This window comes from Cavia porcellus, unplaced genomic scaffold (genome assembly GCF_034190915.1).
Source record: "Cavia porcellus strain 051 isolate PalLab524CR breed Dunkin Hartley unplaced genomic scaffold, mCavPor4.1 scaffold_1, whole genome shotgun sequence".
Taxonomy (NCBI): domain Eukaryota; kingdom Metazoa; phylum Chordata; class Mammalia; order Rodentia; family Caviidae; genus Cavia; species Cavia porcellus.
In genome coordinates this window covers 183,166,096-183,191,514 of record NW_026947484.1, presented here as the reverse complement: position 1 = coordinate 183,191,514, position 25,419 = coordinate 183,166,096, and the positions used below count along the sequence as shown (strand labels likewise).

General features: G+C 39.5%; 1 protein-coding gene across 3 annotated transcripts in view; it reads right to left on the bottom strand.

The window, feature by feature from the left end:
* Nucleotides 1-25,419, bottom strand: part of LOC134470397 (uncharacterized) — a 98,632-nt gene that overhangs the window by 61,114 nt on the left and 12,099 nt on the right. For 2 of the 3 annotated variants that reach the window (XM_063224414.1, XM_063224415.1), the window contains exon 2: nucleotides 16,722-24,197. The exons of the other annotated variant lie outside the window; for it this stretch is intronic. In XM_063224414.1, the coding sequence (XP_063080484.1) occupies nucleotides 17,679-20,495 (2,817 nt within the window). In that variant the 5' untranslated portion in view covers nucleotides 20,496-24,197 and the 3' untranslated portion in view covers nucleotides 16,722-17,678. Of the gene's footprint in view, nucleotides 1-16,721; nucleotides 24,198-25,419 lie in introns of those variants that run through there. 3 annotated transcript variants of the gene reach the window in all.

Here is a 25,419-nt window from a genome sequence, read left to right as displayed (position 1 = left end):
GCACACCAGCTGGCTTACAGGAGGGGCAGGTTGACCTCTTGGCTCTCCTCCCAGCCCACATGGCTGTGGCTGGCTTACAGGAGAGTACAGGTTAACTTCTTGCTTCTCTTCCAAGCCCACAACTGGCTCAGGGCAGGGGTAGGTTGACTTCTTGGTTCAAATGAATCTTTCTCCCTCTCTACTTTCTGTTCTCTCCCTTCTTCTATTTTTCTTCCTTTTATATTTGTCTTCCTGTCACTTCTCAGCCTTTTCACTAAGATCGTGTGTTATTTTCCTTCCTCTTGTTTTCTTCATTTCCTTCTTTTTGTCCTCTACCTCCCTCTTTCATCTACTTTCTTTTCTCTTCTTTCTTTTGTCTTCTCTGTCTCCTTTCTCTAATCATCTCCATCATTTTGGATTGAAAACCTCATGATCAATTGATTGATCAGCATCCCCTCTCCTGGAAAAACAAATGATTTTTAAAATTTTGAGAAAAGTCCCTTCGTTTAAGTCTACATGGTGCTGGAGGAGGCCAACCCAGACTTGAAAATAGGAGTAAGAACTGAGCATAGCCATAGTCAATTAAAAACTAAATATTCAAACCATGGTCATCCATTCAGCAGAGCAACTGAGACAAGTCAGGCTAATTAAACTCAATTCAAGAATGCTGTCTTGGAATCAGAAAAGAAACAATCATTCTGATAGTTACTAAATGGGTAAAGATAAGCCTGCAGGCAACCTTTTATCTGGAGCACATTGAGAAATCCTAGTTGAAAGACAAAAGCGGGGTTGTGAAGAGGGAATGGGGTATGTGATACTATTATCTTGACTCCCTGATTTGATCTATTGGGTCTATAGTCAAATTTACAATTATTCTTTTAATTACATGAGTCAATAAACTGCCTTTCCATTTAAAAAAACTAACTTTGAATTGGATTCTTTTTACAACTAAATAATAAACTTATAGTCCCAACTAAAACTTTTTTACCACCCCATTCATATTTTGAAGGCAAAAATTTATGAGGCTATATTATTTAGGGAGTTTCAGGTCTTCCATCATTCACTGAGTCACTTTTTGTTCAATAACTAATTTCTACTTTGTATTCAGGTAGGTACACCAGCGAACTTCCCAAAATATCTCAGGAGTATTAGCATTTTCCTAGATTCTAATTTTCACTTCTGCTCCAGACTATTGTTCTAATTTTACTTCCATTGAAACTCATAACCCTACATTTTGCCCACAAATAAGTCCTAAATACTCATATTCAAAAAGCCACTCTATTTAATGCCATTTTTAGGTTTGAAACTAAAGGGCTTACGATATATCAAGAAAAAAATAATTATAAAATAATCACTGTCTTGATATCTATTAGCCATACTCCTTTACATGCCTCTCTCAAGTCAATTTTCCTTTTTAGCTCCTTGGCTGCTACTAGGTTGAAAATGTCTGCTCATCACAAGAACAGTGAGAACTGTGCTGCTTTATCAGCAGCAATTTAAAAACACTGAAGTTTAAGTTATAAGCACCATGAATGAGATGCTCTGCTTGGAAATATAAACTCTATACTTGAAATATGTGAACCTTCAACTAAAAGCCAAAGACTGAAATAGCACAACTCATCGCTTGCTTCTCATTATGAGTATTAATGAGAGGTATCATTGCAATCTTTATAAAACGATGATCCACATGCTTTGTTCTTAAAGAAAAAATCACGATTGGAACCCAGAAATCAAAGTGCTTTTAACATGCTCTATTTGAGTTTCTTAAAACTCCAGTACCACAGCGGTATTTATAAAATTCCTTTGGTTTCAGCTCATAGTTGCTCCCGTGTCTATTCCCCCCGCATCCTAATATCCACTCTGCCTACTGTGTTCACCTTCCTCCTCCCATCTCACCTTTATTGAGATTTCCTTTACCTTTGAAAAAGAGTTTGACCTCCAAAAGTAAAAGATTTAGAAAAGTGGGATTTTAAGGAATTAGTAATTCTTAATACCCTAAAGTATGGGGCAAACATTGTTAACTCTCAAATTAAGAATTTTTGTCCTACTACAGTATGTCAGTTTGACTTAGCTCCTCTTTTCATCATGCTTCAAAAATGTCATCTTTCCACCATTCTATCAGCTCCTCTGTAAACATGTTTGTTTCTTTCTATCCTGCAATGCCTCTTCTAGTGTGCCTCTATTAAATTTCTCATTATATATCATATGTATTCCATGTGACATAGTTGAAAAGAATTCAGAATTCAGAAAGAAATTAATATAAACTCTAACTTCATACTTTAATAGGATTATAAACTTTGAACTATAAGAATCTGTATTTCTCTGGATATAAAATGTTGAATTTAGGCCCTTGCTCACGGGGTTTTATGAGAATTGAATAAGAAAAAATGAAAAATGCCTTATTCAGTGCCTGTCTAATGTCACCCAATGAAAAATATACATTCCTCTTACTTTTCCCAATACATACTTGTGTCTTTTATTAAACTGTGAACTCCCTAAAGGCATGATATTAAAGTAATATTTATTTGAGCCCTTACTATTCAGTAAAAAATAGGCATTTATTGTAAACATGTGTTGAATGAATAAATGATGAATCTTGTGCTGAAGGTAAATAAGCCTGACACTTTAAATAATCACTAAAATTGTCCTTCTTATAACTTATCAATAGTAGTCAAGATGCCTCTTAAATAAAATTCTCCTCTACTTTTTTAATCTTTTTTATCATCACCACAACTCTACCTCTTTTCCAAGTTAAATACCTATAGCAATGTATTTAGTCTTTGGAGTATTTAGTATGTAAACACATGTATTCTCTTTAGTTTTATGTGTAATATAACTGTTATTTTATTGAAACTTTATTTAGGGAAGAGCCTGTGAATTATTTGGCTTTGTATCCCCCACAAATGTTAATGGAGTTTGCTTCCATCAAAAGATGCATTGAATCATTACATTTTGCTTCTTTATATGAAGTCTATTTATTTTTCAAAGAACTTTCTTTTTATAAAATATGGGCATTTCACTGTGATATATGTAACATATACAACTACTGTAGCAATCAACCTGGTTAAAATATTCTCTCTTTTGTATATATGGCTTGCTTTCCTCTGAGCATTCAATGTTTGACTGACAGATTGGCACAGTCCATCTAATTCATATGCATAATTAAAATCCTTGAATCAGTTTACTGATTTCATAACTTGATATTGCCCCAAATAAATACATAATAATATGCAGAACAGTGACTTGCATATATTTCTAGCCCTTATCTAGTTTAATAGGCACTTTAAATATAAGAGTGCCCAAAATGGGAAACTTTGATTTTCCTATGCTTGCCTTTACTTGTTTTATCCCAGTACTGAGGACTGAACCTAGTGATGAGCGCTGAGTACAACCCTAGCTCTCCCTTTTCTTTAATGTTTTATTTTGAGACAAAGTCTTGGAAAATCACTTAGTAGCCCAGACAGGGCTCAAACTTGTAATCCACTTGCCTCAGCCTCGCAGCCTCCCAGAGAACTGGAATTGCTGTCACTAAAGCCGCTTCAAACTCCTGCTTCTCAAGTGTTCCCATCTCAGGTAGCACCCATGTCCAGCCACCAGAAAATTCTATCAGTGTTATATTCAGGATTGACTTTGACTACGTCCATTATTACCATCATAAAATCACTCAGGCTAATGCAATAGCTTCCCAAATCATTTCCCTGATTCCACGTTCATCCTCCTACAGTCTTTTCCTTTTCATAGCAGCAAGACTGTTTTGGAAGAGCAAACACTGAAGTTATAGAACAGGTAAAAACTAATCAATGCATTTTAAAAATCAGAAGAATGGATATTAGCGATAGGCAGAGGAGATTACCATGAGTTTCGGCTGGAATGGGTCATGAGGGAACTATTCTCAGGTTATATTAATACTCTATGTATCTTGACAGGGATTCAGGTGGCACAGGCAAGAACTGGTGAAAACTCTGAATATTACATTAATATTTATGAATTTAAAGTGTGTATATTTTAGAGAAAAACTAAAAATTTTAAACTCTAGTTGATGGAATACATGCTGAAGTATTTAGAGAAAAGTGTATTGATGTCTACAATTTTCTTAGAAATGCATTAAAATGAATTTAATGGAGCAATAGATGAGTAGATACAGTGACATGAGATAGTAAATCTAGTAAAATGTTAGTTGGTAGGTGCATAATGTTCCATTTTTTTCAGTTATGCTTTATGTTTGAAGTTATTCATAATATGGCACTGAAAGAAACTATACAAAATCTATTGGGAATACAGCTCTTCACTCAACATTCATTCAAGAATTCAAGTTATAATTTTGTATCTATGAAAAAAAACAAGAGTAGAAATTGGAACCTGGAAGATATCACTATAAATTACGTCAAACTGTTTAGGCAAAAGTTCTATTATTTTAAAAAGGTAAAACTTTTACATAGGTTATTTACAACTCTTACAAGAGAGAAATTAAAAATAAACTTTAATGATCTCTTTGAAACTTGATCTCCTATGCTGAACTCATCGATATTCTTGTGGGATGAATGCAGAAGGGGAAAAAAGTATGTCAGAAAACTTACCAGAATCAAGTTCTAAGAGGATAAGGAAAAAAATAATAGATTTGGGACAATAATCTCTGCATGTTAGATTGTACAGAATTTAGCCAAGGAAAGTTGGTTCTTTCTAAAGCATTTATAATTCCGCCTTTTTAATGCAAGTAAAGCCAAAACCTTTTTTTTTTTTTTTGTCCTTTTTTTTCTTTTTATCGGTATCAGGGATTGAACTCACGATCACATACTTGCAAGGCAGGCGCTTATGCTGCTGAGCTAAATTCCCAGCCCCTAAAGCCAAGACCTTTTGATGACACCATTCTTATAAATTTACACGATAATTTTTTTTGCATGCCAGGGATGGAACCCAGGGCCTTAAGCATACTGGGCAATCACTTTACTACAGAATTGTATTCCTGGCCATTTTTACTTTATTTTGAAATTGGATCTAAATAGATTCTCAGTCTGACCTGGAAATTGTTATCTTCCTGTCTCAGCATCATGAGTAGGTAAAATTATATGTGCCACTATGTCTAACCATTAATACTATAGGGCTATGTAAAACTCACATGTCTTAGAGCTTTTTTACCTAGAATTTCAATAAAAATTAGGTTGATATTTGATTCAGACAATCTATATTCAGACACTTAATCTATATTTCACCTGAACTAAATTCAAGCAATCTGTAATTTATCTTTCTCATGCTACTCATCAGATGTGGAAAAATATTATAAATGTGAGATACTATTCATTAAAGCAAAAATGAATAGCAGTTGCATTATAACTATAATTTAGGAGATTAAAGATTGCAAGTGTTAATATACATCCATATCATTACTTTAAAATGAGAGATGAAACTTACCCAACGTATGAACATTATTAGTGTTAGTGATAAAAGGACTGTTGAATATAAATTTTATGTTTCTCATCAAAAGTCTAAACTTCAAAGCATTTTGAAAGACAAAAATGTGTCAGTGACAAGTGAGAGAAATAAAGTACACAAGACAAGTAATGGCAAAGATCATATGTTATAATGATCTTAGTTCAGAATGAAATGATGTCATGAAAAATAAATGCATACAGATTTACCTATCTTTGTGTGTAGCATCTTTCATTTTCTCTTAAAAGTGGAGTAGAATTCAAAGGAAAAAAACCTTTCTAAAAAAGTGAAAAAAATAACAAAAGCCAAAGTGATTATGTAAACTCCAAAGGCAATACACTTTGTAAAGAAGTGCTCTGTGTTTCTTAGATTTGGACTAAACTAGGAATTTGCAGTTTGAAACTAGATGTCTTACTCTAATGGTGAAATCATTAAAAGTGCTAAAATTACCCAGAGGTATTTAGTATTTAGTAAAAAAAAAAAAACCTCATTATGTTTCAGTAGTTGCCTCAAATCTCTTCTCTGATACCAAATTATGAACTTGTTTTTTAGCTTTACAATATAAAGAGATATAAATATAGATACCCCGAAGGTAATGCTCTCTCTGCAGAAGATCCCTTCTTTTCCTGTTATTTTGTTATGTCACATGCCCCAGATTATATAAAGATTTGGCAGGCACATTTACTAAAACTTATAAAAAGTTTTTGTAAAAAGTCTTAAATATGTTTTTAAACTGTGTAGTAATGTTTACAGAAAAATTAGCCATGTTTAACAATTAAAATGTAAGTGTATAAGCATGTTCAATGAAATTGAAAAACAACAATTCTCCCTAAATCAGTCATGGAGGCAAGTATTACTCTGATATCAAAACCAGAGAAAGATCCAACTAAAAAGGAGAACTATAGGCCAATCTCACTGATAAACACTGATGCAAAGATTCCCAATAAAATACTGGCAAATAGAGTGTAGAAAATCATCAAGAAGATTATACATCATAACCAATTGGGATTCATTCCCAGAATGCAGGGATGGTTTAACATATTTAAACCCAAAGCTTATAGAAGAGAGGAAATTGTAAAGATCAGAGTGAAAGTCAATGCAATTGAAACTAAAAATCAATACAAAGAATTAATAAATCAAAAAGCTGGTTTTTTGAGAGAATAAACAAAATTGACAAACCTCTAGTAACTTTATGAAGAAAAAGAAAGAAAAAACCTAGAAGGGAAAATTAGTAGAGATCTCTTGGAAATTCAAAAGATCATGAACACCTACTTTGAAAATCTACTCACATAGAGTGAAAAACCCAGAGGTAATGGATAGATTTCTAGAAAGATATGAACTACCAAAGCTCAACCAAGAATACATAGCAATTTTGGATAACCCAGTATCAGCTATTGAATTGAAAATGTAATTTAAAAATTTACCAACAAAAAAAATCCCAGGTCATAATGGATTCATGCCTGAATTCTACAAGAAATTTAGAGAAGATTTGAAACCAATATTCATTGTTGTAGTCAGGGTTGTACACAGAGAACAACTAGGGTTAGGACATGGAGTTTATAATATTTTTATAATGGTCACCAGAAGTTAACACAGGAAAATGCAGGAAATCTATCTGCAACACCAAAGACATAGATTATTTAGTCAAGAGCCTAAATCCCACGGCAATGTCCCACATGAGTCCAGATAAAAACCTAGAGCTCAGGACAATGCCTCCCTCCCACGAGTCCAACTGGAGGTCCAGAGCCCACAAGAAGGACTCACACCAGTCTCTTTTACAGATCCGTGCTGGGAAAACCCAAGGGTCAGAGATGGAAGCCAGAAAGTCTATGCCAGCAGGATGAAGGAGCTGTGCTAGTGGGATGAGGGTTCTATGCTGGAGCCGAGAAGTCACACTCACAACAAAGAGCAGGGCTATCCTGAAAGGCACCACAGCTAATCTCAGCAACACGGAGGCCCCAAAAACAAGGCCCCAAGATGTTGTTCAAAAAAAATGGGGCAAGACGTCTTTAAAAAGAAGCACTTTATTTTAGCTGGTACCCAGCAACACAACCTGCATTGGAATCTGCAGAGCTGTGTAACCAGGTTAGGTTACAGGGAGGTTTTAAAAGGAAAAACCACAAAGAAGAGAAAAAGGGAGGGAGCTTATACAAAAAGGGAGTTAATCTCTGCAAAATGTTTTATATCCAGGGCCACTTGGTCCCAGGACCAAGTATTTTATAATTAGTGGTCAGTAAATGTTTTACAACCTAAGGGTCAGCTGGTTTCAGGGCCAAATTGCTGTTCTGGAAGGGGACAATTCACAAGAAACAAGAGTTGAAACACAGGTTAGGGTAATGACGCTTACAGAACAGGATACTGGCACCTTAGCCAGGTTACAACAATCTCTTTCTAATATATCCATCAGAGCATTCTGTAGAGCTGGTATGGTGATCATAAACCTCTTCAGTTGTTCCTTGTCATGGAAATAACTTATTTATCCATGGATTTTGAAAGACAGTTTTGTGAAGTACATCAATCTGGGTTGAAGTTTTTTTGTTTGTTTTGTTTTGTTTTGTTTTGTGTTTTTAGAGGGAGGTCTTGAAATACCTTACCCCAAGTTGCCCTTGATTTGAGGGTTTGTGTTGAGAAGTCTTCTGTGATTCTCATAGATTTTACTTTATAGTTGATTTGTTTCCTTTCTCTAGCCACTTTTAATGTTCTGTTCTTATGCTGAATTTCTTGAATCTTTATTATGATACGCCTTTGTGTAGATATACTTTCATCATGGCTATTTGGAGTTCAACATGCTTCATTTATTTGCATGTCAACTTCTTTATCTATATTTTGGAAGTTTGAGAAGTTTTCTGTCATTATTTCTGTGAATTCTTTTATGTCTTTTCCACTGCATCTAGCTTTTTCACTGACTCCAAACTATCATGTTTTTCTTCTTTGCTTCATCTTGTAGCTGTTGAATAGATTTTTCATGGTCTCTTACTATCCTTAAAATATTTTTCTTTTCATGGTTGCTAGCCACAGTCCTCTTTTCTACATCTGATATTATATCCTTGCTTTCATTCAATCTCTTGCATATATTTTTCCTGGACTTTTGTTTGTACCTGTTCCATGGATTCTATTTCTTTCCTATGCTGGGCTTTCATATTTGCCATTGTTTTCCTGAGCTCCTCTATATTTTTAACCTGTGTCTCCTTTAAAGTTGTTCATTTTGATCACCATTTCTTTTTGCACCTTAGAGATTTTGTTTTCTCACTTCCTGCTTTCATTTCAGAAAGTTCTCATGGTTGGCTTCTGATTTCCCCTTGCTTGTGCTCTGGTTTCATTGTGGGTGGGCTTCAGATATTGGGTTGCATTTTGCTTCTGTGTCTTGTTATTTTCTTTTCTATTTTTTTGTATTATTTTGTTTTCTGTGTTGCCGTTTATAGGGCTTCTTATGGTAAATTGCTTATCCTGGTATTGAGACTTCCCTAGGAAACAGCTGTTCCACAGTAATATTTTCTAGATATAAGTTGTTCTTGGTCTTTGTATCTGTTAAAAAACCTACTTCCCAATGTGTTAAGGATGAGAAGTTGTTACCTATTTGACTTAGCACCCAGTCCTTTGGTACTGAATTATGGTGATGGTAATGATCCCATATACAATCACAATGTTGCCATATGGGAGAGAAAAATTGATTATACCAGGTATGGTAACTGGGCAAAAGTAATACAGTTAACAGTCTCTAGTACAGCCTAGCTACTCACAAACTATGGTAACTATTAGGCTGATATATTAAACCATAGGAAGAAATTCTACCGTTGTATAACAGAATTCAGCATATACCAGGAATCTGTATGCAATGATCTTCCCTTTAGTAGTGTGCTTTTACCAACTGTGAGCGGGGATTAAGAAGGATTAGGAAAAAGACAGAAAAATGAGTGAGGTCCACATAGTAGGAGAAAAGCTGGGGAGCATAGGATGATCACCAAGTTTGGGGAAACTGGAGGACAGAAGAGGGAAAGAATGGAAAAGGAGTCAGAGAAGTATTGAGGTGAACCAGTTTAAATCTAAAGCCTCATGTGTTCACAGGTAGAGGCTTTTGGAGATCACTAAATCATGTGCGGGCTATACTTAACACTGTTCATTTGACAGCTAAATGTAATGTAGAAAGGCGCAGCCCTATTAGAGAAAGCTGGTCACTGAAGGCATGGCTTGGCAGGATATTTATCTCTCTCCTTTGCTCCTCCCTTTACTCTCTCTGTCAGTGGTTTTTCCTCAACCATATCCCTTGGCTGTGCCATTCTCCCTTAGAGTCAGCTGATGATGGACTGAACTGTGATAAAATAGATCTGTCATTGAAATTCAAGGTGCAGGTGCTGGGCATTTTGTTTCAGCCTCAAGGAAATCAAATAAGATAACAGACAAAAGACTAATAAGTAGTTTCAAATTTTTTCAGGCCACAGTAAAAAATATTTAAAAAATTAACTTTGAAAATGGGCAAAGAACTTGAATAAGCATACTTCTCCAAAGAGGATATATGAATGGCCAAAAGGACATGAAAAGATGTTCAACATCACTAATAAAGAAATGTACAAAACTATAATACAATAACTACAATAAGACACTATAACTAATAAGAAGGGTACTATCAAAATAGAATAACAAGCACTAAAGAGAATGTGGAGATACTGGAACTCACATTCTCCGTTAATAGAGATGTAAAATGGTACAGCTGCTATGGAAACAATATGGCAGTTCCTTAAAAATTAAAAATATTTTATGAAGTACTGGTTGCACTTCCCAAGTATAAACCTCCAAAAATCTAAAAGCAAGGTCTCAAGGATATATGTATATTCATGTACATAGCAGCATCATTTATAGTAACTAAAACATGGAAGTAACTCAAGTCTTCATCAAAAAATAAATGGAAAAGCAAAATGTGCTATGTACATGAAATGGAATATTATTCAGCCTTTGACAAGAAGGAATTTTACATATATGCTACAACATAGATGAACCTTTAAGATTCTGTATAAAATGAGATAAGCCAGTCAGAAAAAGATAAATGCTTGATTTTCTATCAATATGAGCTAGCTCTTTTAAGTGGTGGTTATCAGAAGCATAAAGATCATAGAGAAGAGTAGTTACCATTTAGTAGGTACAATGTCAGTTCTACAAGAGAAAGAGTGGTATGGAAATAGGCAGTGATGGTGGTTATAAAAGATTATGGATGCAGTGAATACCACTGAAATATACATTTAAAAATAGCTAAATAGTGAATTTTATATGTATTTACCATAAAAAAGAACTACTTTTTTTAATGCACCAGGCCCCTCAAATTATCCTGCACAATTCCAATATGTTCTATGAATAAGTAATCTCTGTGACACCAATTGGTACACAAAATATTTAAACAGGAAAAATAGGAGGCATTTCTAACCTTTTGTAAGTCTGATGTAATGCTGAAACAAAATTTGAGCAAAGATACTATGAGGCAAGAACACTTGCGAGTGAATCCCTTTTGTAAAACAGACAGAAAAAACAATAAAACAACAATAAAAAATAATAGACAAATTCTAGCAATATATAAAATAATACTACCTAACATCTTGGATACTTTCTAGAAATATGAGTATTAACCAAACAAATGAAGTTATAATAAATAGATAATTAGAAAAGGGTATAATAACATGGTTTGACAGACAGGTATCTTTCCAAAATACACTGAGACTCAGAAACAATTGATTTACAAGGAAAAAGAGTTTAAAATAGGAATTATACAAATCAGCTTCCCAATAATTTTTGCATTCTTTCTTCTCAATTTCTATTTTGTCCTAAGTGAGGGGAATTTCAGAAAACTTCAAGGGAGGAGGAAAACTGGAAAAACATTTTTTAAAAAAATGAATATTTTTATATGTGAGGAAGATAATTCTGAGTACAAGCAAACTACCTTGAAAAAACCAGCTTGTAATGTTTTTCAAAGGGAATTTTAACCCAAGAGTTCTGATTTCTCACAAACTATGTAACCTTCATAAAAGAGAGAGGGACCTTTGAACCCAAAGTAGCCACTTAGCTCCACTCCCCTGGGATACTCCCAGTGTTACATTCCCAGAATAACTGGGTGAAAGATGGTGGTCAAAGAGCAATCTAGAAAGAAAATCCCTGAGGAGTTTAAGCTAAAACACAGAGGTTCGGTTCCTGGGCCCAGAGGCCAGTCCCAGCCTGAGCTGCAGGGGACTTGATAGTCTCAGCACTGGAACGCTGGTCCTACTATGTGCTGATGCCTGCATCCAGCCTGGATCTGGAGTCACAGTACCTTCTTTATCCACCAGCATGAGCAGGGACACATCTTTGACACTGCCCCAAAAATGTGGATCCTGAAAGAAATCTATGCATTCAAAATATAACAAATTTCTTTTTTTTCTTTCTTTTTTTCCTCTCATCTTTCATTTATGAGTGAATGTATTTGCTTATTTATGTTTTCCTGTTTTTCACTGGTATTGAGAAGTTTGGGGAATATCTTAGTTACTTTCTCATTCCTGGGGAAAAAAATACCTGATACCTATAAGATAAGGGAGGAGAAGTTTATTTTGTCTCATAGTTTGTAAAGGTTTTAGTCTATAATTGGCTGATTCAAGACAGGGCAACCTAGAAGAGAACGTGGCAAAGGTGGAACAGTTCCCTGCATGGCAGGCAGGAAAAAGAGAGGGATGAAAGGAAGAGGAGGGATATGTACTGTCTGAGGCCTTACCCCAAATGGCCCACCTCTTTCCACCTTGCTCCATTTCCCGACATCATACCCAGTAATAAACTTATCAGTGGATTAACCCAGTATCACACATTCGTGATCCGGTAAAATGCACCCATGATCTAGTCACCTCACAAGAGTGCATGAAGCTTTGGGGAGATACAATCCAAATAATCCATAACAGAATTTTCCCTTATCTTTTTCCATTGCTTTTTTACTGTTTCTTAATTGTTTTTTCTTTATTTCCTCATCACTTTTCTTTCCTTAATATTTTCTCTTTTCTCTTCATCATATAATTCATTTTTCTCCCTTTTGTATCACCTACTTCTGTCAGTGTCTTAGTTACTTTTCTCTCTCCTTCTGAGAGAAAATACCTGATGCCCAAAGTTAAGGAAGGAAAAGTTTATTCTTACAGGTTGGAGGTTTCAGTCCATACTCATTTGGCCCCAAGTGGCAAGGTGGCCTGGGGAGGGAGCAATGCATGGCGGCAGCAAACAGCAAGAGTAAACCACACAAAAGAGAGAAAGACACACCTTCTTTCCCTATTACACTGTATGCTGGCTCTATTCCTGGGCATGTGTAGCACTCCCACCACCAATCTGAGTGCTAGACAACAAACCAATCACAAATGCTAGATTCAGCCACATCCATGATTACATGAGACTGGGAGGCAGGCATTTGACATAAACCATGACAATCAGTTTCTTCTGTTACCTCTACTTAATTATATAAGCATCCCTCTATCCCCATTTGGGATCTTTTGCCCCCGTTCTCTCCCCTCTGTCTCATATCATCTGGTTTAAAATTTCAAATCTTTCTTCTTGCATTCCCTTGTTCCCAAGCCCTTATAATAGTGTACTTATAAAGCTTTATTGGTCTTTAAATAGTTGATCCTATAAAATTACTGTCAATTTTTGTGAAACCATTAGCAGAGATATGGCTGTCACATTTAATGCATGTTAGCCGTAGGTAAATACCTGGGTTGTCTTTATGTTTATGCTATAATTGTGGATTTCTTCTCTGGGGTTAAGAGAAGACTAAGTCTTATGGTATGTTAATACCCAACTTGCCTTGAATTATACTACTATTGATGATCTGTACCTATTTAGACAGCAATAGCTGAATTGCTTTGCATTGGTCCCATAATTGTTGCTATTAATGAATTTTCCTTATAAACCAACATTCAGATTGTATTTCTGATACTAACAATAGAGGGTACATTTCATGTGCACTTGGTGCTGGGCTGCTTACGCCACACCCTCTCCTCCCAAATTAACCAAAGTGAGCAGATCTTGAGATAGTGGCAAAGAACTATAGTAAATCATACCCAAAAGCACTTCATGGAAAAGCAACTAATTCAAGGAGACCTCTACACTAGCGATGAAGTTTTTACACTATAAGCATTCACAAATCTCAGCCCAAAGAAACAATCAAAAATAGAAACATGAGATGACAGGTAACAAAATGCCCCCCAAAACTCCCAACTGCCCCAAAGCCAATACAGTGGGCATGGAGGAGAGAAAATAGCACAGGACACATACCTGAAATATTTGGAAGGATAACAGAGGAAGTTTAGAAAACAGATCAAAGAGGTACTCTTTGGGATGAAGGAAAATGCAACTAAATGTATAATGGAAATAATAACCAAAATAACCCAGGAACTTTCAGAAGGCACTAATAAATAGCTAACTGAGCTTAGCAAAATAATACAAAAGATGAAGAACCAGGTTAACAAAAATTAGAGTCTATAAAGGATTTCAATCAGAAATCCAGGAGTTTAAAAATTATATGAAAGTATAAGCGTCAAAAGTGATTCTCTTCAAAGCAAAGTACTCAAAGAAGCCTTAAAGGCAACAATATAACATAAAAATGGAGACACAAAGAAGACACCAACAATCTAAGGGTAACTGGAATAACTAACAATCAGAAGACAACATAATTGGCATAAAAAAAAACCTGTTCACAAAAAAGGCAGAAAATTCCTCAAATATAGAAAAAGAAATGAATATATAGATAAATGAGGGCTATAAAACCCCAAATAGTCATGACCAAAAGAAGCTTGTTCATATCACATATTACTCAAGTACCAGAAGTTCATCATAGGAAAAAAATATTAAAAGCTGTTAGAGAAAAGCAATGAATCACATATAATGGAAAACCTATTAGAATTATAGTAGACTTCTCAACGCAAACTTTAAAAAGTAGGACAACATGGAATGAAATATTTCAGGCCTTTAAAGATAACAATTTCCAATCATGATTTATGTACACTGAAAAACATTCTTTCAACACTGATAGAGAAAAAAAGCTATTTCCATGACAAGGAGCACCTCAAGAAATTCATGACAACTAAATCAGCATTGCAAAAAATTCTCAAGGATATCCCAGAAAGACAATGAGGATCATGCCCATAACTGGAAAAAAGAACGAATACACCTGGCAGGACGAGCAGTGAAACAAAAGGAAAAAAGAACAACCATGCAATGACAGAACTAAGTCAATACCACTCGGTAATAACTCTAAATATGAATGTCCTCAACTCCCGAGTCAAAAGACATGGGCTGGGGAAATGAATTATGAAACAAAACTCAACAATATGCAGTATACAGGAAACACATTTAACTTTAAAAAATTCAAAGATTAAGAATCAAAGATGAGGAGACCCACATCATGTTGGAGCTTAGGACTCTGGGAAGCCAAGCCATAACCTCCCCTCCCTGGTAAGCGGTAGTAGTGTGGCCCACTGCAGCCCTTCCAGGGGGAGAACTAGCAGTGTCTCCTGAGATCCATGCCATGTTGGAACTTAGGACTCTGGGAAGCCAAGCCAGCACCTCCAAAAAAAAAAAAAAATCAATGTATATTATATGCAAATTGCAGTACATCAAAATGTAATCCACTATTCTGTGCAATTTACATGAACTTATAAAATCATTTTCAGATTTTATAAAAAAAATTATAATATCCACCCTGAAAAAAAATAAGAGTCGCTGCACTTTGGATATCAAAAAAAAAAAATGAATCAAAGATGAAAAACAATATTCTTTGCAACTACAAGCTCAAAACCGCAGAAGTAGTTGTCCTAATACTAGACATAGTGTATTTCAAGCCAAAACTGATCATAAGAGGCAAAGAATGTCACTACATATTGGTTAAGGGAACAATTCATCAGGAAGAGATGACAATTATAAACATTTATGCACTGGAACAAACCCTATTAGACATGAAAAATTGAATAAACACCAATAAAATTGTAATGGGGGATAATAATGCCCCACTGTCACACATAGATCAACTATACAATGTATTGACAAAGAAATAAGAGTTGAAACAAACTTTTAAACAAGTGGACTTAATATCTATAAGGTGTTCCACCAAAAAAAAGAACAGAGAACACATTTTTCTTAGCAGAATATGGTACTTTCTCCAAAATAGTAGGCAAGAAAGCAAGCGTAAGTAAAAGCAAAACAGTCAAAATTATCCCATGCAGAGTATCGGATGGTAGTGCAATAAAGCTAGAAATCACAGGCAAAAGAAACCACAGAAACTATGCAAACACATAGAAATTAAGATAATACTTCCTGAATAATCAGTAGGTCACAGAATTAAACAATAATGCAAATACAACATACTGAAATCTATGGGACACAATGAAAGCAGTCCTAAGAGGGAATGCTATAGCAGTGAAACTCACATCAGAAAAAGAGTGAGCTCAAATAAAAACCTAATGATGTACCTCAAGATCCTAGAAGAACAAGGCAAATTTAAGCCCAAAGCTATCATAAGGAAGGAAATTATAAAGATTAGAAAAGAAATAAATGAAACTGAAACAAAAAACAATACAAATAATCAATGAATCAAAGAACCAGTTCTTTAAAAGACTAGTCTTTGCCTTTAGGCGATCTTACTAAAAGAAGAAAAGACCCAAATCCAAACAATGAGAAATGAAAAACACAAAACCACAATGAATTCTCCCAAAATCCAAAAGATCAGGTATAACTGCTTTGACAACCTGTATCCTAATAAAATGGAAAATTCATGGAAAATCAATGGAAAAGAATTTGATGGATTCTTAGATATATATGAATTACCAAAAATTGAACCAAGAAGATATAAAAATCATCCATAATCTAGTATCAGTAAACAAAATTGAAGCAATTTTAAAAACTACCCACCAAAAAAGCCCAAATCTTGAGAGTTTTACTGTCAAATTCTATAAGAACTTTACTGAAGCTCTAATACCAATTCTCTTTATACTCTTTAATGAAATCAACAGAGAAGCTGTACTTCCAACATAGTTCCTGGAGCAACCCAATAACCTGATTTAAAAACCAGAAAAAGACAAGCAAAATAAGACAACTGAAGGCCAAAAAAATCTTCAACAAGATAGTGGCAAACAGAATGCAGCAAATCATCAGGGAGATTATATGCCCCCCTGACCTAGTAGGCTTCATCCCAGGGCTGCAGAGCTAGTTTAACATATGTACATCAATAAAAGTAATACTCCACCACACAAAGAGAAGCAAGCACAAAAAACCATATGATTGATAGGTCTGTCTTCAAAGGATAAAAGATGCTTCCAAAAGTTGAAGAGTATAAGACAAAAGAGGCCTTTATTCCGGGAACACGGGAAAGGAGACCGGCATACTGGCCACTGGAATCTGGAGGTCTCTCTCAGACACTTGGCGTGGGGGAATCTAAATAGCCTAAGCTTAGGGCAGTGCCCCAAAGGCCATTAGAGATGCACAGGTATCTCATTGGCGCACAGGTCCTTAAGGATGGGGATATAGGATTACAATCAAGTCCATAGGGGGCAGGGTGGGGGAGGAGTTTAGCTGCAGCCTTTTCTGGTTACAGTGTTCAGTTTGAGCCAGCAACTCTTTCATATCCCGTCTTATGGTTAGAGGTTAGGAAAAGGGGCGAAGATCTCTCTCTATAACTACTTCCTGCTGGCTGAGGGCGTTGTATTGGGGGTCTAGAGGAGTTTGACGGGATGAAGGTTGATGCCCAGGTAGACACTGATGCCAGGTGTTTTAGCCAGGACAACTTTACTGGTGAATGTACGTATGTCAGACTGGAAAAAACAAAGAGACATAATGTTATTAGGAGACATGGCACTATTATTTTTAAGGACCCAGGTGAGGTAGATTGAGGTAGGAGCATCATCATGGTGAGGTAGAACTCTGAAAAATAAGTGTGAGGTTATTGAAATCATGAGAGGTGATTACTCCCCCATCTGAAAGCATCAGGAGGGTGGGTGTGTAAAACTTGTCTCTGGTCTAGGAGTTGAGCCGGATAAAATAGGGGGAGTATGGGAGACGGTGGCTGTACCAATATAAGGAAGGTGAGAGCTTAGGCTTTCAGGGATTTCACGTTTAACCAGACAGCTGAGGGTGGAAAGAACCACGACAGTTATCACATAGAACATAATAAAGATGATCTTACGCATGATGTGGGAGTCTCTAGGAAAGACTGTCAAGAGTCCTGCTGCAAAAATGATCATTAATAGAGCGTAAGAAATTAGGAACCAAATCGGATAACCAAACATGACTTAGCCTGTTAACTGTGGCTGCGAGGCCTTTGTGAAACGGAGACGGGTGGGCGACAAAAGATGAGATGACCACTCAGAATGATCAGATTTGGTGCTGGGAGGGCACCTTTTAGCCTGAGTGATGTGAAACCAGGATGGGAGTCCAGCAACTTTGACCGCTGTAGGGGTAGCCAAGTAGACCAGGTAAGGACCACTCCACCTTGGTTGTAGTCCTGTGGATTTAGAACATTTGAGATAAATTAGATCTCCTGGGGATATGGGAGGATCTGGTTTGGCCTCTCCAGAGGGCTGTGGAAGACAGAGATCAGCATGTTGTCGCAACAGGTGTCGGAGGAAGGAGAGGACTGGGACATAGTCAGCCAGGGGATGGAGATTTTGGGGAGCAGGAAGATTGTGGAGTAAGAATGGCCTGCCATACATAAGTTCAAAAGGACTTAAGAAAGTAGGAGCCCGGGGGAGTGCCCTGAGCTTGGCTAAGGCTAAGGGCAAAAGTTGAGGCCAAGGTTGGTGTAGTTCTAAAGTGAGTTTTGTAAGGTGTGTCTTTATGAGGCCATTTGCCTTTTCTACTTTTCCTGAAGATTGTGGATGGTATGGGGTGTGTAAGTGCCAGGTGATATGTAAGCTCGAGGATACCTGTTGAGTGATCCGAGAAATGAAGGCGGGACCATTATCTGACTGAATACTCCGAGGTAGACCAAACCTTGGAATGATTTCTTGTAATATGACTTTGGTAACTACATCAGCAGTTTCCCTGGTTGTGGGAAAGGCTTCTATCCATCCTGAAAAGGTGCAAACAAAAGTGAGAAGATATTTGAGAGTCTTGTGGCGGGGCATGTGTGTAAAATCTATCTGCCAGTCCTGACCAGGGGTGTGTCCCCGAAATTGATGGGTAGGAAAGGAAGGGGGTGCCATGTGTCCCTGAGGAGAGGTTCTGGCACAGAGATCACAGGTGTGAGTTGTTTTAAGAATGATGGCTTTTAGAGAAGGGTGTGTGACTATTGGGGCCAAAAGTTTGTATAGGGCCTGAGATCCTATATGAAAACAGTTGTGTAAGTCAGTGATGATGTCTGAGGCCTGTTGATGTGGGAGAACAAGTTTAGATCCCTGAAAAATCCATCCTTGAGTGTTTTGTGTGTAACCTGGTTTATGAAGTAGTTGTAACTGTTCTGGTGAATAATTGGGCTGAGGTAGACTGCTTGGGACTAATGGGAGAAGATGAGAAGGGCAGGGCCCTTGTGCAGCTAACTTGGCTTGTGAATCTGCAAAGGCATTGCCTTGAGCAATAGGATCTGTAGAGCTTTGGTGTCCTCTGCAATGGATGACTGCTGCCTGCTTTGGAAGTTGGGCTGCCTCTAGAAGCTTAAGGATAAGGGGGGCATTAATAATGGGGGTTCCTTGAGTGGAAATAAAACCCCGTTCTTGCCAGATAGAGGCATGAGAGTGTAAGATGCTAAATGTATACTTTGAGTCAGTGTATATATTTATAATCTTGTCTTTTGCTAGTGTAAGGGCCCTTGTAAGGGCAATAAGCTCTGCCCTCTGGGAAGAGGTCCCAGGTGGCAGTGAATTTGCCTCTATAACTTTTGACTGGTTAACTATTGCGTATCCCGCCTTCTTTTGGTTGTCTGTGTTTGTTGAACTGCCATCTATGAACCATGTGTCAAAGGCCAAGGAGAGAGGTGTGCTACTGATGTGAGGGAAAGAAGTGGGAGTCATCTGTAAAAACTCTATACAGTCATGGTGAGGAGGGCCTTCTGAGGTGGGAAGTAAGGTCGCTATATTAAGAGGACCACTAGTTGCAATAGAGATGCAAGGGTCTTGAGAGAGAGCTAAGTGTACCTGTTGAAGGCGAGAAGGGGTCATTAGGGCGGGGAGCACCTTATGTGAGATAAGGTCACGTAAGTGATGAGGTGAGTGTACTGTAATAGATTGTCCCAATGTAAACTTTTTAGCTTCCTGTGTCAGGAGGGCTGCAGCTGCAAGAGCTCGGAGACAAGGAGCCCATCCTTTTACTGTGTGATCTAACTGTTTAGATAAGTAAGCTACTGCTTGAAAAGAAGGTCCCTTTTTGTGTCCTAGTACACCTATAGCGTTGTGGCCCTGACAAGTAGTGTATAGGATGAAAGGTTGGGTGGGATCAGGAAGGGTAAGAGCTGGAGCTTTTAGGAGAGCCTCTTTTAGTTTTTGAAAGGAGGCATGTATGGGCCTAGTAGGGTCCAGGGGTTCTGATAAGGAACCCTTAGCAGCCTTGTAGAGAGGTTGAGCTAGGGCTGCAAAATTAGGAATCCAAAGACGAAAAAAATTAGCTAAACCCAGGAAAGATGTAACCTGCCGTTTAGTTGTGGGCACCTGGAGATCACGAAGAACTGCCTTACGATCTGAGGTGATGGAGCGAGTGGTGGGGGTGAGAGCAAGACCTAGGTATTTGACTTTTGGGGAGGCTATCTGGGCTTTGGTGGGAGACACCCTGTATCCACGGCTAGCAAGGAAATTAAGAAGACTGGCTGAGTGGCGTATGGCTAACATATGGGATGGAGAGCATAATAGGAGGTCGTCTATGTATTGGAGCAGAACACTAGGTTTGAGATTGAGTTCTGTGAGGTCAGTAGCAAGAGCCTGACTAAAGAAGTGGGGACTATCCCTGAACCCCTGGGGGAGTACTGTCCAAGTAAGTTGCTGAGACCTGAGAGTGTCTGGGTCAGTCCATGTAAACGCAAAGAGGTTCTGGCAATCAGGGTGTAGGGGGATAGTGAAGAAGGCATCTTTAAGATCTATAACTGTAAAGTGAGTAGTGGAGGAAGGGATATGAGAGAGCATGGTATAAGGATTTGGCACCACTGGGTAAGTTGGGGTGACAGCACTGTTGATCACCCTAAGGTCCTGTACCAGGCGATAGGACCCATCAGCCTTGAGCACTGGGAGAATGGGAGTATTGTGGGGTGAATGGGTAGGTTTAAGAAATCCATTGTCTAAAAGCCGCTTAATGATGGGTTTAAGCCCCCTTAAATGTTGGGGGGCTATGGGGTATTGGGGAACGCAGGGAAAAATTGAGGGATCCTTGAGACGGATTAAAACAGGCGTGGCATGTGTAGCCAGAGTGGGATTGGATGTGTCCCAGACTGTGGGGTCAACCAAAGAAGGAGAAAGAGGGGGGAATGGCTTTGTGACGCATTGTGAGGCAGTTTGGAGGATTAGAGCTGTGGGGAGAGAGAAAGTGAAGGAAAAATTAAGCTTCTAAAGGAGGTCTCTACCTAACAGGGCCGTGGGATATGTTGGGATTACGAGGAAGCTATGGGTAAAGAAAAGGGTCTGGAATCTGCATGGGATAGGCCCAGTCTGTAAAGGTTGATTTGGCTGGCCGTCAACACCCACAACAGAGATCTGAGACTTAGTACAATGTCCTGAAAATTCAGGAAGCACACTATAGGTGGCCCCCGTGTCTACAAGCAGAGATATTATTTTGCCTGAGACCTCCAATGAGACTCGGGGCTCCGTCAAGGTGACTGGAGTGGGGGCCATGAGCCCCGAGCCCCATCATTCTTCTGTAGCAAGTCCGAGCAGGTCAGTCAGCGACGAATCTGGCATTGATGAAGCCTCCTGTGAGAGCAAGGGATTAGAGGATGGCCTAGTCGCTCGCCCTTCATCTTTGCAGATTGGGCAGGGCCCAGGAGGAGTGCCAGGGTTGGGGCAGTCTCGTGCCCAGTGTCCTTGCTTGTTACATTTGAAGCATGGTCTGAACGGGGCTTGGGCAGCCACACCTTGTTGTGGATTGTTTGTTTTGGGAGCCCCGAGTGCCACTGCTAAGAGGTCAGACTGATATTTAGCAAGCCTTAATTTTTGAGCTTGCTTTTCCTCTTTTTGAAGCTTGTCTCTGTTGTTGAAGACACGGAAGGCCAATTTAAGTAGATCTCCTTGTGGAGTCTGAGGGCCTTGTTCAACCTTTTGTAGTTTTGCACGAATATCAGGAGCAGACTGTGAAATAAAATAGGAATTAACTACAATCATCCCTTCATGAGAGTCTGGGTCTACATTGGTATATTTAATTAAGGTTTCCCGAAGCCAATTCAGAAACACAGCCGGGTTTTCATTAGCCTCTTGGACCTGTTCTAAAAGCTTGTTATAATTAGTATGTTTGTGAGCAATCTTATTAAGGCCCACAATCAGACACTCTATCATCTTATGTAATTTTCTTGAGCCTTGACCATTTTGATAGTTCCAGTTAGGGTCTTGGTCAGGCACAGCTACAGGGCCAGGGTCATTCTCAATCGTATTTGTCCTGTGTCTTCGGTCCGCCTCCTCACGAGCTGCTTGCCACAGCTGGTTCCGTTCTTGTGAGCTAAGGGTAGTATTTAAAATCACATAAACATCTTTAAAATGTAAATCATAGCAATTGGTAATAAATTCAAATTGTCTGATATAATTTTGTGGGTCTACAGAAAAGCTGCCCAATTTATGGGTAATCTGAGACAAATCAGAAAGAGAAAATGGCACATGAATATTTACAAGGCCTTCGGGGTCAGCTTGCTCTCGAAGTGGCAGCAGAGCTTGAGGAGAGGGACGCAGAGGAGAGTGCCACTGAGCAGCTATCCGCCCAGTAGACGCGTGTGAGTAGTTATCTGAAGAGCGGCTACAGAGCGGCTGCTGCTTACCCTCTGAGGAGGAAGTATAGGCAGTGGACATGGCATTGTGTGGCTCAAAAGAAGCACGACAGGGCAGCCGTTGATGCTTACAAGGGGAGCCACTAGAGGGCGCCCGTTGATCGTGAGACCAGAAAGAACATGGTTGCCCCCTGTTGTCATGGTAACCAAATGAACATGGCGGCATGCCATGTGACCCCTCTGAGCATGGCGGCGGCCCATCGTGATAACAACGATCTGAACCCAACGGCGCTCCGTCGCCACACGTCGCGTCTGAACTTCCGGAACATGGCGGCGCCCCATCACTACGGCAACCAAATGAACCCAGCAGCGTTCCATCGCCATGCTGCTCGCCTGAGCTTCCGGAACGTGGCGGCGCCCCGTCACTATCGCAACTAAGGAAACTGGGCAGTGCTCCATGCCCACATGACCTGCCTGAACTTCCGGAACATGGCGGCGCCCTGTTACCGGCATAGCTGCCCGAGCACGGCGGGCATGGTGGCTGTCCGCGCAAGCCAGAAAGATCACGCTGTGTGCCAGCGGGGCACAATGAACGTGACCTAGTGTGGTACGCAGGCGGTGAAAAGGTATCAGAAGGCGGAGCAGAGCCGCCAGGAGGAGCCTGCATCGCGGAAGGGGGAGGGGAGGAGGATCGTAACTGTGACACATGGTGACCCGCACAACTGAGGGAACTGGGCACAGGGGGATGGCCAGCGAGGGGTAATGGGACAGAACGAGCTGTGTAAGCGGCTGGCAGTGACCTGAAGACTGGTGGTACGTCCTCAAGCGAATCTGGAGGGCAGGATGGAACAGTTTGAGCCACAGTATCGGTGGCCAAAAGGATCTCAGCGGGAGCACAAGATCTAATGAGGGATTGGCGCGTCCTCAGAACCAAAAATGCCTCTATGTATTGGAGTTCCATGACTCTATCGCTGGCCTTACAGAAATCATAGAGTGTTTGTAGAATTGAAACATCGAACGTCCCTTCTGGAGGCCAGCGTTTGCCAGGGAGTGGGTAGGTAGGCCAAACTTCCTGGCAGTAAAAAGTTAATAATTTAGTTTTTATGGTATTCTTAATTTTTAAAGTACGTAAATTGGAGATTAAACATTGTAGAGGCGTTTTTTGGGATGTAGGAAGGAAATTACCCATCGGTGAATAGGGCAGGCAAAATCCCGTGGCACAAAGGAAAAGCTATCAGCAACCCGTAGCGCCACGCGGCGAGGCAAACGCAAACGGGGGATAGACCAGTTGACTGGGTCCGGGCCCAGTGATAAGAGTCTTGCAGAGCGTGCTCACCTTAAATCAATCGGGGCTGCGGTGAGTGGAGGCAGCTGGCAGGAGATGGGACGCGTCCTGGCAGGAGGAGCGCAGAGTTAAGCCGTGATGGTTTCGGTTCGTGAATCGGCAAGGGGCCCAACTGGGGGTGTGTCCCAAGTCAGTTGCCCGCCGATCGAGTCACAGGGCACCAAATGATAGGTCTGTCTTCAAAGGATAAAAGATGCTTCCAAAAGTCGAGGAGTATAAGACAAAAGAGGCCTTTATTCCGGGAACACGGGAAAGGAGACCGGCATACTGGCCACTGGAATCTGGAGGTCTCTCTCAGACACGTGGCGTGGGGGAATGTAAATAGCCTAAGCTTAGGGCAGTGCCCCAAAGGCCATTAGAGATGCACAGGTATCTCATTGGCGCACAGGTCCTTAAGGATGGGGATATAGGATTACAATCAAGTCCATAGGGGGCAGGGTGGGGGAGGAGTTTAGCTGCAGCCTTTTCTGGTTACAGTGTTCAGTTTGAGCCAGCAACTCTTTCAATGATCATCTCAATAGATCCAATATAGACAAAATGTCTGACAAAGTTCAACATCCATTCATGATACAAACCCTGAAAAAAATAAGTAGAGATCTTTATCTCAATTTGATAAAAGTCATCTATGATAAATCAACAGTCAACATCACATTTAACAGAAAGAAGCTACACACTCTTCCCTTAAAAGCAGGAACAAGGCCAGGATGTCCACTGTTATCACCCCTTTCCAACATCATTCTCAAACCAGGCATGATGGCACATGCCTGTGACTCAGCACTTGGAAGGCTGAAGCAGAAGAGCTGCCACAATGCTAAAAGGCCAGTTTGGGGTACAGAATGACTTCAGGGCCTGCCTGAACTACACAGCGAGATATTGCCTCAAGGAAACAAACATAAGATACATTTATTTCTCAAATTAACCAGGTAATTAGCAAAAAGAAATAAAAGATATACATATCTATTTGTCAATAGATAGACACAAGACATACAGACATAAATATAAATGTATGTATTTCTATGTATATATATATCTATATATGATCAAGCCATCATTATTCACAGATAACATAATCCTTTACACAAAAAAACCAAAAAACTCCATCAAGACTCCTAAAATTAATAATCAAATTCAGGGGAGGAGTAAAGATGGTGGATAGATTACAACTGGCTACAAAGGCTCTGTGAGATAGTCAACTTAGAATTCAACGTAATACAGAGTGGGAAGCCCCAAACAGAGGGAGATGAATTCTCTCATCCCAAGAAGAAATTAAGGTGACTTGCTGACCATCTGCAGCCCCACCACGACAAGCCGAGGTCCCACGGCAACTTGCTGAGCTGTCCACGGTCCTGCCACTTCAACTCACTGGAGGCACCGTTACATTGAATTCAGGGGTCAGCGAGCCAAAAGGAGAGCTGATTTGGCAGGGTGCCTACATCGAGCTGTGGTGAGTGACGGGAGTAGAGCCATTCCATAAGCAGGGGGGCTCCCATGGATGACATTCTGGGACCGGGCAAGTCAGGCAAGTACAAGGGGGAGCAGTGACTAGTGACTTCAGTCAATTGTTCCCCTCCCCGAATGGGATTGGTGGAGTGAGGTAGGCCTGGGCCACGTGACCCAGATGAGACCCAATGGGTTATCCAAAGTCAAGTCACAGTCGAGCATACTAACCACACTAACCCAGTGAAGCTTCAGAAGTTTGACTGATCCAGAGGGGAGGCGGCACAAAGTAATACAGGGCAGGCCATAGCAGCTTGACTGATCCAGAGGGGAGGGGCCAGCATATGCTGTCCCTGTCTGC